The following is a 17,156-nucleotide window of genomic DNA, read 5'->3' on the forward strand; positions in this document are numbered from 1 at the left end:
GTCAAATGAGACAAATAAATTGGGAGTGAGACCTAGCTACAAGAAAGTTATAGACAATTCTATCGTTTGTTGTCCATTATTGATTGGCTTTTTTATTTTTATTTTTTTTTTTGGTAATGTGAAAGAGTACCTAGCTAATAACCAATCTATACTAGTGTAAAATATTAATGGTATATATTAGTGCAACAAAAGAAAGCTTAACCTAATAAGAACACAATTTAAGAGAAAGATACATTTATGGCGCGTGTCAACAAAGAGTAACTAGCCGCGTACGTAATGACTTACGACTTGTCAAACCCAATTAAAATTAATTACTTTAATCAGCAACTAATTCAACGTCTATCTGGAGTAATCATTATCTTACATTTATTTATATCACACACATTAATCATATGAACCCACTTAATAAACTATATTCTACTTACTATGGCGATCTAATAAAATTCAATTAATTAGATATAATCTCCATAATTCATGGTGTACCCATCACTAATAATTGCGCAAATTGTAACCCATGTTCACATTATTTCGATAACCCATTATATATAACAAGGTATTGTATGCATTAATTTCTAAGCAAGATTATTATTAACACTATTAGCAGACTTTGGAGCTTATTCATGGCTTAATATTTTTTTTTTTTTTTTTTTTTTTTGAGGGATATTCATCGCTTAATTAATTAAGCTTGGAAATACAATTTGTGTCAAGAAACTTGAATATTATTATATATGGAGGCTTCCATGATTACGACAGACTTCACTGATATGGTACGGAGTAATTACTAATTAGTTATAGCTATATCTATACAAGAAGTTAATTAGTTCATTTAGCTATAATTTTTTTTAAAAAAATTAAGTCTCTATTATCTAGTCCAACCGTTGTATATCCTGATATTCTATAAGGTATAACTAATTTGCATATGTGCGTTTCTCAAGCTTTAATTATTTTGCCTTGAATTTATTTTTCAGGAATTGGATGATTTTAGCTTTATTGATCATTTGCTACAAGTCAACTCATCAATTGAAGAATTATTTGGACCACCATTGTTATCTTCTTGTGAAGATACTTTTCAGCAAGATACAAATTACAACCAAGTAATAATGAGATCTCCACAAATCGATCATCATACAATTGTCTTGGAAAAACCCATCATCAAACAACACAAAACAACTAATTGGAGCTCATATAAGATTGATGATCATGCATTGATCACTACTTCACACGACGATGATGATTATTCTAATTTGAATATGTTATCTTTTTCATCAAATTCTCCAATATATTCACAAAATTGCATCCCTAAAGCTACTCAAGCTGTTAAGAAAGGTAGCGCCGCCTTGGCTACTAGCTTGGCACAACAATCTAATAAGGATCACATTCTAGCTGAGAGGAAACGCCGTGAGAAGCTCAATCAGAGATTCATCGCTTTGACAGCCACCATTCCCGGACTAAAGAAGGTATGTACATACATAAAAAATTCCTAGCTACATACCTCTTTTTATCATTTAATTTAGTCATTCGTACCAAAATATAAGGAGGTTGCTATCTACGCAATCTCCATATATATAAACAAGTAGAATATATATCTCATGGAAAGTACAATTTTATGCATAAATGAGTTTTTAATAACACGTACATATACATTCTTATGAAATAAAACTTCATGTAAATAGCATTAGTTTGGAAAGTGATGATATTTTCTAGCTTAGTTACATTCTTATGAAATAAAATTAGGGAATAAACGAACTCCATGTAGTTAAATTGCATTAGTTCGGAAAGTAATGATACTTTGTAGCTTATTAACTAGCTGGTTACACATAATTCAGGTGTTCAACTATGTACTTAATTATATGAAAAAAAAACCCTAGAATATGATTTACATACATGTCCTTTTTTAACTAATTAATTACATGTCCTTCATTTTTAACTAATTAATTAAATACATGTATAGATGGACAAGGCTTCAGTACTTGGAGATGCCATCAAATACGTGAAACAATTGGAAGAGCAAGTGAAGACACTCCAAGAGGTAACTAAGACAAAAACAATTGAATCCGCGGTGTTAGTGAAAAGATCTAGGGTTTTCGAAGAAGAAGAAGATGATCAATTTTCGACGAATAATGCAATCTCTTGGGGCTCCGTTGATGGTCCATTATACCCAGAAATCGAAGCCAAATTCTCCAACAAAGATGTTCTTATAAGGATACATTGTGAGAAGAAAAATGGAATAGTAGAAAAGCTCATTTCTTATATTGAGAACCTTCATTTGGTTGTTATCAATAGTAGTACCTTGGTTTTTGGATGTGCATCCATTGATGCTACAATTATTGCTCAGGTAATTATATCTCGCGTTCTCCTTAATTACAATAAGAAATTTTTGAATTTTTTTACTGCTTTATTGTACTTGTAGTAACCCTTTATGCATGAAATTATTATTAGTATTATTGCTATTAGGAAAATTTGTCTAAAAGGTACTTATATGTTCATTTTTTTTTTTTTTGTGAAAAATGACCTTGTATGTTCAAAGCGGTGAAAAAGGTTCTTATAAGTTACTTTTGTTTGTGAAGAGGGACCTTGATATCAGAATATGACCGCTGACTTTACTTTTCCGACATTGACCATCATGTGACATGCACGTGATATTTAAAAAAATGTCTTATCCTTCTTTTTTCCCATGATTTTGAGGAAAGATTTTGAGAGAAAATTTGGGGATAAAGAGCAAGAGAGTGTGAAAATGTGGGGGAAAAAATGAACTAAAGAGCCTTTTTATAACATCACGTGCCACGTGCGTGATGGTCAACACCGGAAAAGTAAAGTTAATGGCCATATTTCGACATCAAGGTCCCTCCTCACAATAAAAGTGACTTATAACAGTTATAAGGACTTTTTTCACCACTTTAAACATATAACTATATAAGGTCCTTCTTCGCAAAAAGGTGAACATATAAGTACCTTTCTAACAAATTTTCCTTATTATTATTACTATTACCATTACTATTACTACTATTATTATTATTGTTATTTTTTTTTTTTTTTTGAAAACATTATTATTGTTATTATTATTAAGATTTCAAACTTTGTCACTTGTTACAGAGTATATATATTTGACCTTTCTATATTTTAATGAAGTTTTCTAACCTTTCTATATTTTAATGAAGTTTTATAAAATAAGCAAAGTTAGGATCGATCAAAATCAATGGTGATAGTGATAATTTTAATCCAATAACTTTCAGTGTTTCACTAATGAATTTTTATGTTCAGATGGATGCTGAATTCAGTATGACAACCAACGATTTAGTCAGACATTTACATGCTGCTCTCAAACGAACGTTTGATTTGATGTGACCGAATGAATCACAATTTACCCAACAAAAGAGGACTCATCAGATTTGATGCTTAGTTTCAATTCTTCACAAGTTCATACGCTCATAATCCGTATAAACGAAATAGTCATGTTGATAATATAATTTGGACTTGTAATGTGCTCGTAACAAAGCTAATAACTACAGTAATTAACTTCGTTCTTATCTATGAACTCGTGTCATTTCACACTCTTTCTACCCTGGCCTTTTCTCTAATTTTTTGTTGTTAAGTTTACTAGTTTACTAAGCTTTGTAATAGTTTTACTTTGTTTACTCTAACAAGTAATTTGAAATGGTCGCCTAGCAGATCAAACTTACAATAGTTTATCACAAAGAATTACCCCCTAAAAATTGAATTAAACAAACATCAACTTTAATAAATAAATTGAGAGAAGTCACTCTATTTAGTCTCACAAGAAAGAAACTTAAACCGTCTCATATAAGAATGGAAAAAATACAGTTAAATAATCCCAACTTTGCCTAATTTACTTTAAATGATCACAGCTTTCGATTATTCTGCAATAATCCCAACTTTCACCTGCGTTTTCTTTCTTCAATTCCGATTACCGGTAACATGAAGAAAGGGTTAGTTTTATTTTTTATTAAAAAATAGAACTACCACGTGTTGCATCATGTTTATTTGTTCTAAATAGGAAAAAAATAAAAAAAATTAATAAATATAAAAACAAAAAACAAAAAAATCAAAGCCAAGCCAATACACATCCACGACCACAGTTGGGGTCGAAAATCGGCAGCGAGGCTGGGAGGGGGTGGTTTGGGGTTAGGCTGGGAAGAAAGGTGGCCACTGTTGGTGGCCAATGGTTTAAATTTTGTATTGTTTTTTTCTTTTTATTTTTTTTTTATTTTTTTGGACCAATCACATGTTGACACGTGTTAGGCCACCTAGTATAACATATTGTTGACCGGTTTGAGATTGTTAGAAGAAAACGCACATCAAAGTTGCGATCATTACAGAATAATCGAAAATTGAGATTATTTAAATTAAATTGGGTAAAGTTTAGAATATTAAAATGAAATTTTCATATATCCTATCAATTTACTTACCTAAAAGATAGAAGGACTTTTTGTCAAAAACTACCTAATAAAGCCCAGATTTTGTGAGAAACTACCAAAATAAAAAAAATGTTGTAAAAACTATCTAATAAAAGGTAAAATGTTGTAAGAAACTACCTAACAAAATGTTAATTGTTGTAAAATACTACCTCCACTGGAAATCCACCATTAACCCACCTCAAAACACCTCCAAAACCACCGCTTTCGCCCCAAAACCAACACAACCTACTTGAAAGTGCTTTCACCAAGCCGAAATCACCCTCCAATCCCAATACCACCACCTCTAACCCCAAAAATCAACATCCCGAATCACGAAATTAAACTACCCTCACCAACTTGGAATATCTTCTAACCACCCCAAAAAAAACCTTACCACCTTGAAAAGCAACCTCTATGGTGGTTTCGGGGGTGTTTTGAGGTAGGTCAACAACTTAACATTAGATTAACGGTGGAAATTCGGTCAAAGGTAGTACTTTACAACATTTTACCTTTTATAAGGTAGTTTCTTACAACATTTTTTTTATTAGGTAGTTTCTCTCAAATTTTAGGTTGTATTAGGTAGTTTATGACAAAAAACCCAAGATAGAAATCCTAAGTTGTTTGATGATACACAGTCAAGACTTTCTTTGTCAAACAGAGTAGGAATGCTGCGCCAATGTAGGACAAAGAGTGAAATAGACTAACAAATAAGAATCAAATCTAGTTAAATATTGTTAGAGATCAAACCAACCTACAAGATAGGAACGTTTTTAGAACTTGATCCTATTTTTCAATTATGACGTATCACGTATTTTTGTCCCACATGAATTAGAAGTTTCTTTCTAATTTAAGACACAAAAACATGCCAAATTTTGGTGGAAAATACCTCAAATAAACATCATTAATAAACTATTTTCTAATATTTTGTCCTTAAAAAAATCAAACCTGCTTATGAATAGTCGGTTATACACATATACCTTAGCTTGTACATTATGCAACAAAAAATAAACACAACATTTTTTTCTTCTTACTTTATCTGTCACTTGTAAGAACTCTAAATAATTTGAAATTTTCTATGGACAAGGACTCAAATTTGTACTCCGTAACTTTTATGACTATATATTATATACTATTTAGTTTATTATATACATAACATTTAAAGATGACCTACTTTTCACTAACTTACGAATTTTCTTGATTCACGTTAGTTGTTAGTCTTGTTACGGCTTAATTACGACTGCATAAGGATATATAAGAAGCTCAATGAAGAATGAAGGGCTAAGATAAAATTATGCCGAAAAAAAGTATTTTAAAAAATTACGGAGTAATTAGTATGACAATTATTGTCACCCATTTATTTAAGGATCTTGCTAACGAACGTCTTCGGGGCGTTGGATAAGCATTTAAAATATCACCTAAAGTAGTATTAATTTGGGAAAGCATGACAAAACCACGCGTTGATCGGTGTAATTAATGTTAATTTTTAATTTAACATTAATCACGCGTGACAAATATCACCTACAATGGTATTAATTTGGAAAAGCATGACAAAATCACGTGACGGTCGGTGTAATTAATGTTAATTTTTAATTTAATATTTTCTACTTTTAGCTAGCTTATCCAACGTCCCGGTGATGTTCGTTAGCTTTTGCCTTTATTTAATACCGTGTCTAGCTCCAATTACTAATGGTTCTACTACATACTTTGACATTAAATTGGACCACTTGCTTGCCGACTTTCCATGGCAATTGGCAGACATAATATACAAAAAAGACATTACATACATAATGTAAGTTATCCACATAAATGAAAATGATAGTAGAACATTATTTAGCATTATAATATTAGTTTAATATTTGTAAATTGTATTTATTAGATTAAATAATTAATTAGTAGTAATGTACCCTAATTGAGGAGGATCAATGTTAAGGGACCCAACTAGATATTGGTGACCGGGTAAACTAACACTTGTATATATTTAAGTATTTAACCATATAATTTATGTTTGAAGAACAAAACAACAAAAAATTAAGTATCTGTTTAATATTGAAGACATATCTGCGAAAAGACAATGAAATATTCTGAAGCCCTTCACAAGAATACTTATTATTGCTTGTAATCAATGAATTAATTATTTAATTAATTATTATGTGATATGTACTTGCTTGATTAACTTCTCAATTAATCACGTGGTAAGATGGAAGAAATTTTGATATATAAATATATAAACATGATCAAAATTCACAACTTTATATGACGGCTATTAGTCTCCTTACATGATACCTTAAATTAATTGAGATAATCTTATACTTGTATATATTTTTTTGGTGTTTAGAGAGCCACAAGGGCGGGGGTGAGAATCGAACCCAGGATCTCCTGGAATCGGGAGGGAGCTCTAACCACTTGAGCTATCCCTCACTCTCTCATATGCAAGGCTACAATATATACGGATAATAATATGACGGGTGTGTATAGGAAAAAAACTGTATGCCCCACCATTAATTTTTTTTTTTTAAAATTAATTTTTGTTGATTTAATACATTTATGGTAAGGGGATTAGAACACTAGGTTTGAGGATGATTTACTTAGCATAATATTTATTTTAGAGAAGGAATAGGGGCAAATATCATGCCAAGTGGGTCCAATCCAAGTCATTTATAAAGATGCATGATATGACATGTAGTAATGTTGTTGTATAAGAAAAACTAATTAAGGATTACGTGGCGTAGTCTTGTAAAAAATTACGCCTTTATATACTCCGTATAATATATGGCTTAGTATTGATCAATTTAGAGAAGTTATTAAATGACTAGCTACATGTTCTGATCCATACCGATATACTTCCATTATTTAGGGCAAGTTCTATGCTAGCTTATCTCATGTAATTATATATGTACTAATGTGCATTCATAGCAATAATTATTGGACTTTTTTTTTTGTTTATTTTGGAAAATGGATAGATAATATTTACCTCGTTGGTATGTTTCTAAAAAATTTCATGTGTTGATCTTTTTTTTTTTTTTTTTTCAATCTTAGCTTCTTGCATTGTTGCATGTACGACAACTCGTGTAATGATTTTTCATTTCTTTGACTTAATAACAATTGTAACGATTGTAAATTGTCAACTGGAGGTTTTCCTGCTTGGTTGATACGCTTGATAGGGTCTCTAGAAACATAACATTGCATAATTGTAGTTCTTCACTCCTTTGTAAGTAATTTAATGCTTTATTTCTTTATGAACAATGGGAAAAGAATCAAACGGTACTTACATAATTTATAATAAATACTTCAATATTTATGTCTCTATTATTAGTAATACGAAGTGTCTTATCATTCTATCAAATTGAAATAATCCCGAGTTTGATTTTAGAATTTTAAAGTTCGTTTCAAAATGTACAACTAGCTTATCATCATTATGGATGAAATATTTTTTAGGACATATATTTTCTTTAAATCTAAATTAAAATAATTTAAGATTATCATACGAAAAAACTGATTTGTTTTCAGAATATAATCTACCCTTCTTATCAATCCGGACTAATAATATACACAATTCTTTTTTAATTAAACTATTATTTTCAAAATGATGAAAATATGCATGTGTCAAAATACACAAGTTTATTTTGACAAAACAAGCTTAGAAAAATTCCAAGTACTAACGTTCCTAGACATTTCTTGCATGGAGAACTTCTTGTCTTCTTCCTCAAACAGGCAACAACTCCCATTTTTTTTTCTTCTTTTTTTTTTTTTTAAAGTTATAATTGAATTATAAAAAAAAAAAAAAGTTGGTGGAATAAAAATTGAATATATATAAGTTGATGTGAGAATTCAAAGTCAGCTAAGCTGTGAGCTTCGTTCTGACCACATAATCCGACCAAAAAGGTTAAAATGGAGTGACTTTGTGCAACAATGAACGTATCTGCCGGCCAATTATTGTGAATTTGTGATACTTTCTCTCAATACTCGTTTTTATGGTTTGTTATACTTTTATTCTTATTTTTAGGTTCCATTCTCATCCATGTACTCTTATTAAGGTGGTTTTAGTAAGTGAAAAGGTGTTTTTTTTTTTTAAAAAAAAAAAAAATTAAGAAAAAGGTTATTAAATTGGTGCATGCAAATATTTCTATGCCATTTTAAAGAAATTAATGACATGACATAATTTAACAATATTCTTAGAAAATAAAAGTTACATTAATCGTATACAAAATACAATATATTCGCTAGCGAAGGAATCTATACTAATATATTAGAAGACGTTTATAAAAACGTTCATGCGCCACGTAAACCCTTCCAAATTACGCCACCGTCACTTCACTAACAATTTATGACGCCACGTCAGTTCACAAATACTTGATGACGCCACGTCACTTTACAGCAAAATTGACTATTTAGCCATCTAAGCTAATTATCAAACATGTTATATATATATATATATATATAAACCACATGGTTTAATTATTTTTTTTTAAAAAAACACATTCATTCAAAGAAAATTAAATCATAAATTACAATATATATTAATGATCAGTTAGTTTCATGTAATAATACGGGACATCGCCCGGACCCAAAAACTAGTTACATATTATAAGTTGTATTACGATTATAAATCTTTAGTACTCATATGTACGTACTTAATAAGGTGAAAATGTTTTGCCATCGTAAAATATATAGTACATGTAGCTGATAATAATACTGATAAATTGATAATGACATACGAAGTATATATTAAAATAACCTAGTATATAGGTTCTCTAGAGCTATAATATTTATTATTAGGAATTTAAATGCACTAGGAACTGTTCTCTTCAACTTAATTTCATTTCAATTCCTAATTTCCTTCTCTCATAAACAATTCAGTTCAGCTCAGTTCAGTAAATCAGAACATGTTCTAAATGTCTTCATGTTGTATGTCACGTAACAATGAGGTCCTTAGCTTAGTAGTTAAGATTATTGAGCATGTGTACGATAATTCATAGATTCAAATCCCCCATCCTATTTGCAACTTAAATTAACTTATAGGCCATGTTTGGTAATTGGCTTTTTAATGGCTTTTTGGTTAGCTTTTGGCTTTTGGCTTTTTTAGGTGGTCAAACAGCCAAAAAATGTGTTTGGTAATTGGCTTTTTAGTCAGCGAAAAAGCTGGCTTTTAAGCCAAAATGAAAAAGCTGCTTTGAGTAGCTTTTTTGTTGGCTTTTGGCTTGTTGGCCCATAAATTATCTAATAAACAGCCAACAACCAACAATTAATTTACCAAACACTTTTATAAACAGTTAGCTTAAACAGCCAATTTCAAAAGTCATTATAAACAGCCAAACATTCCAGCTGGTCAAACAAGCCAAGTGAACCAGCCAACAGCCAACCGCCAATAGCCATTTGCCAAACAAGGCCATAGTCTTAAAATGCCATTGTGGATGATGTCACATCTGAGTTGCACAAAAACGAGTACAAATAATACAATATGAGCACGCAAATCGACAATATATTAAATTAGCTAACAATGATGGGATACAATTACAACAAAACATAAATTGAAGAATTTTTTTCCAATTCAATAAACTTTGATAAAATTTACTTTTATAATGCATAACAAATACCCGATCCTTATAATACACAGATGCAATATTTCATGTCTCATACAGTCATATGGATATCACGATTAATTGAAATACTCATGCCTCATTGCGCCACATAAATGATGACATAACGACACGCACACCCTATCATATGGGTCTCCATACCAGATGTCCAGATAAACACAAAGCAATAAATCATTATAATATACTTGAGAGGTGAAGCATGATGTACTCGTGTTATATAGCAATTTAGCATTCACACACAGTCCACTCTGTTGTTAAGAAGTACGGAATAAGTAGATAATGCGCGTTTCAACTATGTATGACCAGCCGCGTAATGACTGTATTAAAGTTACTAATTACAAACATAATTAGTAATTACCACATCTCATTATTACAAACACTATCAAAAATATCAACCAACCCTCAATATAATACAAGTTCTTGTATAATTATATGTATTTCAACATCTAGCTGGTTTAAAATATTATATATTTTTCAACTTTATATACACACATTAATCATATGAACCCATTTAAATATATTATTCCTCTTTTAGCCAATTAGAGTGTTAATAACTTTATTAATTTGGATCTGATCCGTCAAAGTGGGACCTACATATGTATATTAAATTTAATAAAATATTTGTAACATTATAATATCAATATAAACCTCCATAATTTATGAATAAACTCTTACCAATTCAATAGCATAAAACCCAGTTCACATTTCAACTAAAGAGTCCATAAAAATCCCAACAATATTTGCAATCATATCACAATTTTAGCAGCTCACTTCTTTGTCTAGTTCTTTCTCTTTCTCTCTCTTCATCTCTTGGCCATTATTGAGTTAACAATTAAGCTCAAATAATATGGAGATTTCAATGTTTTCTGGCTATCCTGATCTGGTAATTACAAATCCATTTCTCTTCGTTTAAATTTTTTCTCCAGTACATTATTTTTCCTAGCATATTATTCATTCTTCTTTCAATTTTTTTTTCACGGATTTTAAGATAAAAAATGTTAGATTCATCACTAATGACTTTACTATAGGTGGTGAATTGAACATGATGGAAGGTGGTGCGCGAGTTGCCACCCTTCTGCTTCATAATTTGTATTCATACATATGTTATATAGACAATATACATCTCTAGGAGTTAGTATATGATTATTAATTTTGTTATATACAATTTTTGCAGGGAATGATGAACAATGATCTTAACTATTTTCATAATCAACTACAAGTCAACTTACTCGACGAGCTATTAGGATCATCTCTACCACCTTCCTATGGCAACAATAATAGTTTTGATCAAACCGAGACGAATCAAGGCCTTATTAGTACCAAGAGATCACCACAAACTGATCTGAATCAAACAACATTCGTCGAAAATCCTATAAAAAAGGTGAAGACAAACAATTTGGATACTTATGATCATCAAATGAACCATGTATTGAATTCACAAGATCAACATGACTCGAATTCAACCATGTTATCTTTTTCGAATTCTTCAAACTCTTCTATTAGCCAAACTTCCAGCCTTATTACACCCAAAGAAGAAGCCGTCTCAAATAATAATAATGTTAACTTCCCTTTTCATCATGAAATGGTTGTTAATCAAGCTTCTAAACTCGACAAACAAAGTTGCATTTTCGAGTCCCGGCCTCATCAAGTTGTTGATAGGAAAAATAATATCAAGGTTGGAAGCATGCCGTCTCAAGCTATGGATCATATTATAGCTGAGAGGAAACGTCGAGAGAAACTTAGCCAAAGATTCATTGCTTTGTCTGCTGTTATTCCTGGCCTTAAAAAGGTATGTGCGTGATTTTGTCGTGAATTCCTGACTTAATACTGTAATCGCGAAACCTTTCTTATAACACCTGTGATTGACCTTCCTACAGATGGATAAGGCTTCAGTACTCGGAGATGCAATCAAGTATGTGAAGCAAATGCAAGAGAAAGTGAAGAAACTCGAGGAGGAAGCGAAAAAGAAATCAGTAGAATCAGCAGTTTTTGTGAAAAGATCTTATGTTTCTGCAGAAGAAAATACTACTAATGATCAAATATCAGCAAAATCAGCAGTTACTGATGCTGCAGGTTCCTGCTGTGAAGCTTCATTACCCGAAATCGAAGTCCGATTCTCAGACAAAGATGTTCTTATTACAGTTCACTGTGAACAAAAGAAAGGAATATTTGAAAAACTCATTTCTCAAATTGAGAAACTTCATCTAGATGTTATAAGCAGCAGTTCATTAGCTTTCGGAGGCTCGGCTCTTGCTGTAACAATCACTGCTCAGGTATTTAATCCCTTCTTCCCTAACTAAAATTATTAGCCTTTAATTATATTTTTCTATAACTTTTGATCAAAAATTCCTGATACATAAATATGTCTGACATGAAATGTTTATCTTGCTGTAATTTTTGTGCAGATGGAATCTGAATACAGTTTGACAGCAAAAGATCTTGTCAGAAATATACACTCTACTCTCTAATAGTGTTTCATAAGAATGAACAATTTAGCTATGTACAAGTTCGCGCACTCCACACGTCGTCATCAGATAGTCCACCAGGTCATCATTTCTCTGATCTACCCTTAACATCAATCGTCTGTTTGCTCCGAGGTTCATTCAATTTGCAGGAGGGTTTTTTTCCAAGACAAATTTTTTGCATGGTTTTTTGGTAAATCATGTTACAAGTTAATTACCCAATTGTTTTTTAGAAATGACCTTGAGCTTTATTTTTAGCCTTTTTAAGGGGTTTAGACATAATTTATGTTTTTTTTTTAACCCTTAGTTTTTTTTTTTGACAAAACCCTTAGTTTTTTTAGGGTGTTATTATTATTTTGTAATTGTTGTTTTAGAGGTGTTTAAGTTAATTTCCTAGCCTCTTTTCTTTTCGTTTTATCATTAATATTGTAAAATTTGGGAGACATATAATAATATAATATTATAATGTAAAATATAAATATATATAGACACGTTTTGGAATTGTTATTACTACTAATCAATCTTACTCAAAGTGATGAAATAAATAATTAATTAATATTAGTAGTTATCAATGTGTATGTATGCATTGTTATCGTAAGTTGCGGCCTTCATGTCCACATTATATTTATTGTTATTATAAGTATATACATCAAAGTTTATATGCTTAAATTATGAAGAAGAATAAACATAAATCATGGTGACATAATCTCTAAATTGGTATCGTAGACGTCCAAATTGCTATATCTCTCCAATATATTTAAATAGTGAATTATCAAATTTCATAATTAATAATGTAGATTTTTATTAATTTATATTATAGATGAGCTTAAGATTACGATGACTTGTAGATTTGATTGGCTCTTCCTATATATATTATTCCGTCAAAAAAGCTAGTAAATTATAAATATATTGAGCAGCTACCAATTCTAGTATAAGATGGATGTGTTGGGTAAGTCGTAGACTAACTACAAGTTACTACCATATCATGATTGAGTATATACCACTCTTTTATGAATCAAAGCCATCCCGACCCATATATGTCAATAAAAATCATCGCATATGAAATTAATTAAAGTACATGTTCTCTACAACTTGTATAAACGTCACCCCATCATATGTATTAATAACGTATACTACATCTAAAATATATCCAAAAGTTGTTAGTTTGTTACAAAGGACTCGAAAGATATAAAATTAAAATACTAAGATTTTATGAGTTTTATCTACCTTGCTTCTTTTGAGGCAACTCCATTTCAATATAGGTTATCATAAGATGCATGCATTGGAAATTCTTAGTAGTATGTATCCATGATGTAGCATAAAATTGAGTACTAATTAATCAAATTACATTGATTTGACAAGGCGATGAAGCTTTAAAGGGTTTCGCTATTACAATAAGGGATTGGAGTCATAGGATAAGAATGAACTTATTTTCAACAAACTATAGTATAGGTATGCACAATAGCTAACATTGCATCGAGCCAATACCATCATATATATGATCATTCGATGTTATTAAATGAGTAACATTTTGACTTTTAACATCTTATTCATGGTCTAAGGACTACATGCCTTGGTGTAGCAATATCCATTTTAATTTGATAAGGGATACATCGAATTTATTCATATAAAGCATGCTTATTCATCTCTTACTTTCATGTACTTTTGTAGGTCATGTTTTACCCTTAAATTATATTTTTTGGATTTTATACACTCACTACACCATGCATGCGTGAAATTTCACAGTATTTATCTATGTTAACGTTCAAAATATTATTGTACTGTACTCTTAGAGAGTAGAGAAGGACACTTTATTTATGTAATTCAAAAAGATAGATGTATGTAATAGGAGGAAACTTTTAGTCGTCTTCTTGAGCATGTGAAGGGTCACCTCCCTTAGGGTCAAGGGGACAAGGGAAAATCCTTAAGAATGAGAGCTAGGTGAGAGTTGAATTCGAGCCTCACGTATATACGTGATTCAAAGAGGTAGCCATTAGCTAATTACTCTAACTTCCCTTCTTGATTATTTTAGTTGAGTTACTATTTATAAATACAAATAGGGTTAAGTATTATGATGCATACATGATTGTTAGAAGATGCTGTGATCCTATGAAGATTTCATCATATTCATGAGATTTATTTGATCTATAAAATGACAATAACACGTACAAAATAAGAATCTAATCACTAAATTATTATCAAAATTAAGTAGACAACTCGATAATAATTGGATACAACATGAACTACAATAATTAAAATAAAATTTCTTACAGATAATACAGCCATGCACAATTAATTATTAAGTGGCCTTAAATTAATGGTTTCTAGGTTGATGTTTAGTTGTCAGCCAGTTGTTAAGAAGAATAAGTGACCTTAAAATTGTAGGGTACATTGTAAGAAAATTTAAACAATATAGGTTTGAAATTCTATGATATTAAGAACAAATCTTCTAAAGATTCCAATTGTCTTTGACCAAATTATTTGTCTTTGTCTTCCAATTTTCTTGTCTTCCAAATTTGTTGGGGATATATTTTTCAAAAGTGATCATCATTTTGTACTGTATGAAATTTTCATTTTCAGCAGATTTTTATACTTTGACGGTTGGATTGACTTTCTTAGACAAAAACACGTTAGTAAGGTTACCTAAAGGTTTTAATTGTCAAAAAGTGTACCAAAAGTGATAGTGTGGACTGTATAAGGCTTGGTACCGACCTTTATAGCTATAAATTGACTATTTTTTTGAGGAAGATTGAGGCGAAATTTACTACAGTATAAAACAACTTTTTTTTTTTTTTTTTTTTTTTTTTTTTTTTTTTTAAATGAACTCCATATAAGATATTAATTAAATGTTTCATAATGATGGAATGAAGTTGAAAGACGGAGATAGAGTTGATGACTAATTGACTATAGATTTACTAATAAGATGATTTCTATTTCGCTACTCCGTTAGCTTTCTCTATTTTCTTCATGAAACATAGGTGTAAGAATATACAAATTCATTTAATTAAGGGTATGTTCATATTTACTGAATTGATTGGAGCTGAACTAACCTGAACTGAAGTGAACTGATTGGAGCTGAACTGAATTAAATAGAGCTGAAATGAATATTTTGTGAGAGAAGGAAATTACGAGCTGAACTGAACTGATAGGAGCTGAACTGAACTGAACTGATTAGTACTGAACTGAACTGAACTGATAGGAGCTGAACTGAACTGAAATTAAGGTGAAGTGAACTGACCCTAAAGTATCAATATTCCACTATAAGTGTATTGAACTTGTTGTTGACAAAGTTAATGACAACAGAAGAGCCCATTTATCCAATCTTTTGTGTAAACAAACTCATTCAGGTAAAAATCTAATCTTAAACTCATAAAATACCAGTCATCTTATAAAATCGTTTGTACTTGGTTATCTTAAGCCCATAATACTAGAGAAACAGAAACGGAAAGGCCAATTTTGTGCTTTTAAAAAAAGCCCACTCAAGTCCATTAAATGGAAAGGCCAAGTCCCTTTGTTTTTTACTAGTTGAAATATACTCCATCACACCACTCACGTAACAGCAAAGCTCGTTGGATTTGAAGTATTGATGCAGCTTCGGCTTTCTCATACCCAACGCTAATTAAATTTCACTTTAATACAAGGAGTAAATGAGATTTAAATTCGTGACCTTTGTGTTACATTGGCTACGGCACTACTACCTCCATTTCATATTATTTGCAACGATTACACATTTTTTCTCTCTACTTTATGTCAAATCGTTGCAAATAATATGAAACGGAAGTAGTATGTAAAAAGACTAACTCGGCCAAAAACTTAAGCTGATGGTCGAATATTTGGGATATGTTATATACTCTACTTATCACTTTAAGTATTGAATTAGGGGCTAAAGTTAACTTAAACCGGTTTGGGTTATATTAGAACAAAGCAAATTTTCACGTTCGGATCTTTTAGCAATCAAGTAGTTCAATCCATAGGTACTATCATGGGACGATTAGGTTTCTATGAAAAAGGAAGGAACAAATTAGGGGAACAAAGCAATTCTTTACGTTTTGATCTTAAATCATTAAATGTAGCACAATCGATATATACTATCGTGTGGGAAGACATGATATATAGCGAGCTTTTGTAGTGTTTCATATTTTTAGCGAACTTTTGTTTTTGGCCAAAACTCTGTCCTATACTCCCATTAACTATCATATTTGACTTCAAAATTGTAAAGTACTACTAGTAGTAAGTTGAATCAAATGGGCTTTGATAATTTTGTAAAAAAGTTTAACATATATTTATAAAGATGATTGTTTAGCATAACAAGTATGCTAATTTGTGAAAGAATTTGATGGAGATTGTTACATTTTGTCTTTCACTTGAAATTTGTAATAAGTAGGTCATCTATATACTTCCAAGTGTTAAATGCAATTTGTTATACACGTTGGAGTTGATCATATATTTCCATATTGGACATATCATTGTTATATATTTACACGAATAAGATATACCTCAATGATATAAAAAAAAAAAATCGTGCTTGACAAATTAAAACATGTTTATATTACACAATAATGCTATCAATTCGACAATTCTTATACAATTCACTACAAAATGTTACTTAACAACTTAAACTAAGGGCATGCATGTATTCCATGAACTAATTAAGAAAGTGATATTTAAAAAAGCTAATTTTA

At 30.6% G+C, this 17,156-nt stretch overlaps 2 protein-coding genes across 2 annotated transcripts; both read left to right on the forward strand.

Annotated features, from left to right (window-relative positions):
* The first annotated feature begins 728 nt into the window (after nucleotides 1-728).
* Nucleotides 729-3,345, forward strand: LOC145589268 (transcription factor bHLH25-like). Its single transcript, XM_081645796.1, has 4 exons — nucleotides 729-767; nucleotides 969-1,457; nucleotides 1,952-2,335; nucleotides 3,262-3,345. Exons 1-4 carry the CDS (start codon nucleotides 729-731, stop codon nucleotides 3,343-3,345), a joined length of 996 nt encoding a protein of 331 aa, XP_081501922.1.
* Nucleotides 3,346-10,859: 7,514 nt separating this feature from the next.
* On the forward strand, nucleotides 10,860-12,480 carry LOC145588456 (transcription factor bHLH25-like). The gene is made up of 4 exons (XM_081645103.1): nucleotides 10,860-10,895; nucleotides 11,187-11,801; nucleotides 11,890-12,285; nucleotides 12,418-12,480. Exons 1-4 carry the CDS (start codon nucleotides 10,860-10,862, stop codon nucleotides 12,478-12,480), a joined length of 1,110 nt encoding a protein of 369 aa, XP_081501229.1.
* The last annotated feature ends 4,676 nt before the right edge of the window (nucleotides 12,481-17,156 follow it).

This window comes from Chenopodium album, chromosome 17 (assembly GCF_948465745.1).
Source record: "Chenopodium album chromosome 17, dcCheAlbu1.1, whole genome shotgun sequence".
NCBI classification, from domain to species: domain Eukaryota; kingdom Viridiplantae; phylum Streptophyta; class Magnoliopsida; order Caryophyllales; family Amaranthaceae; genus Chenopodium; species Chenopodium album.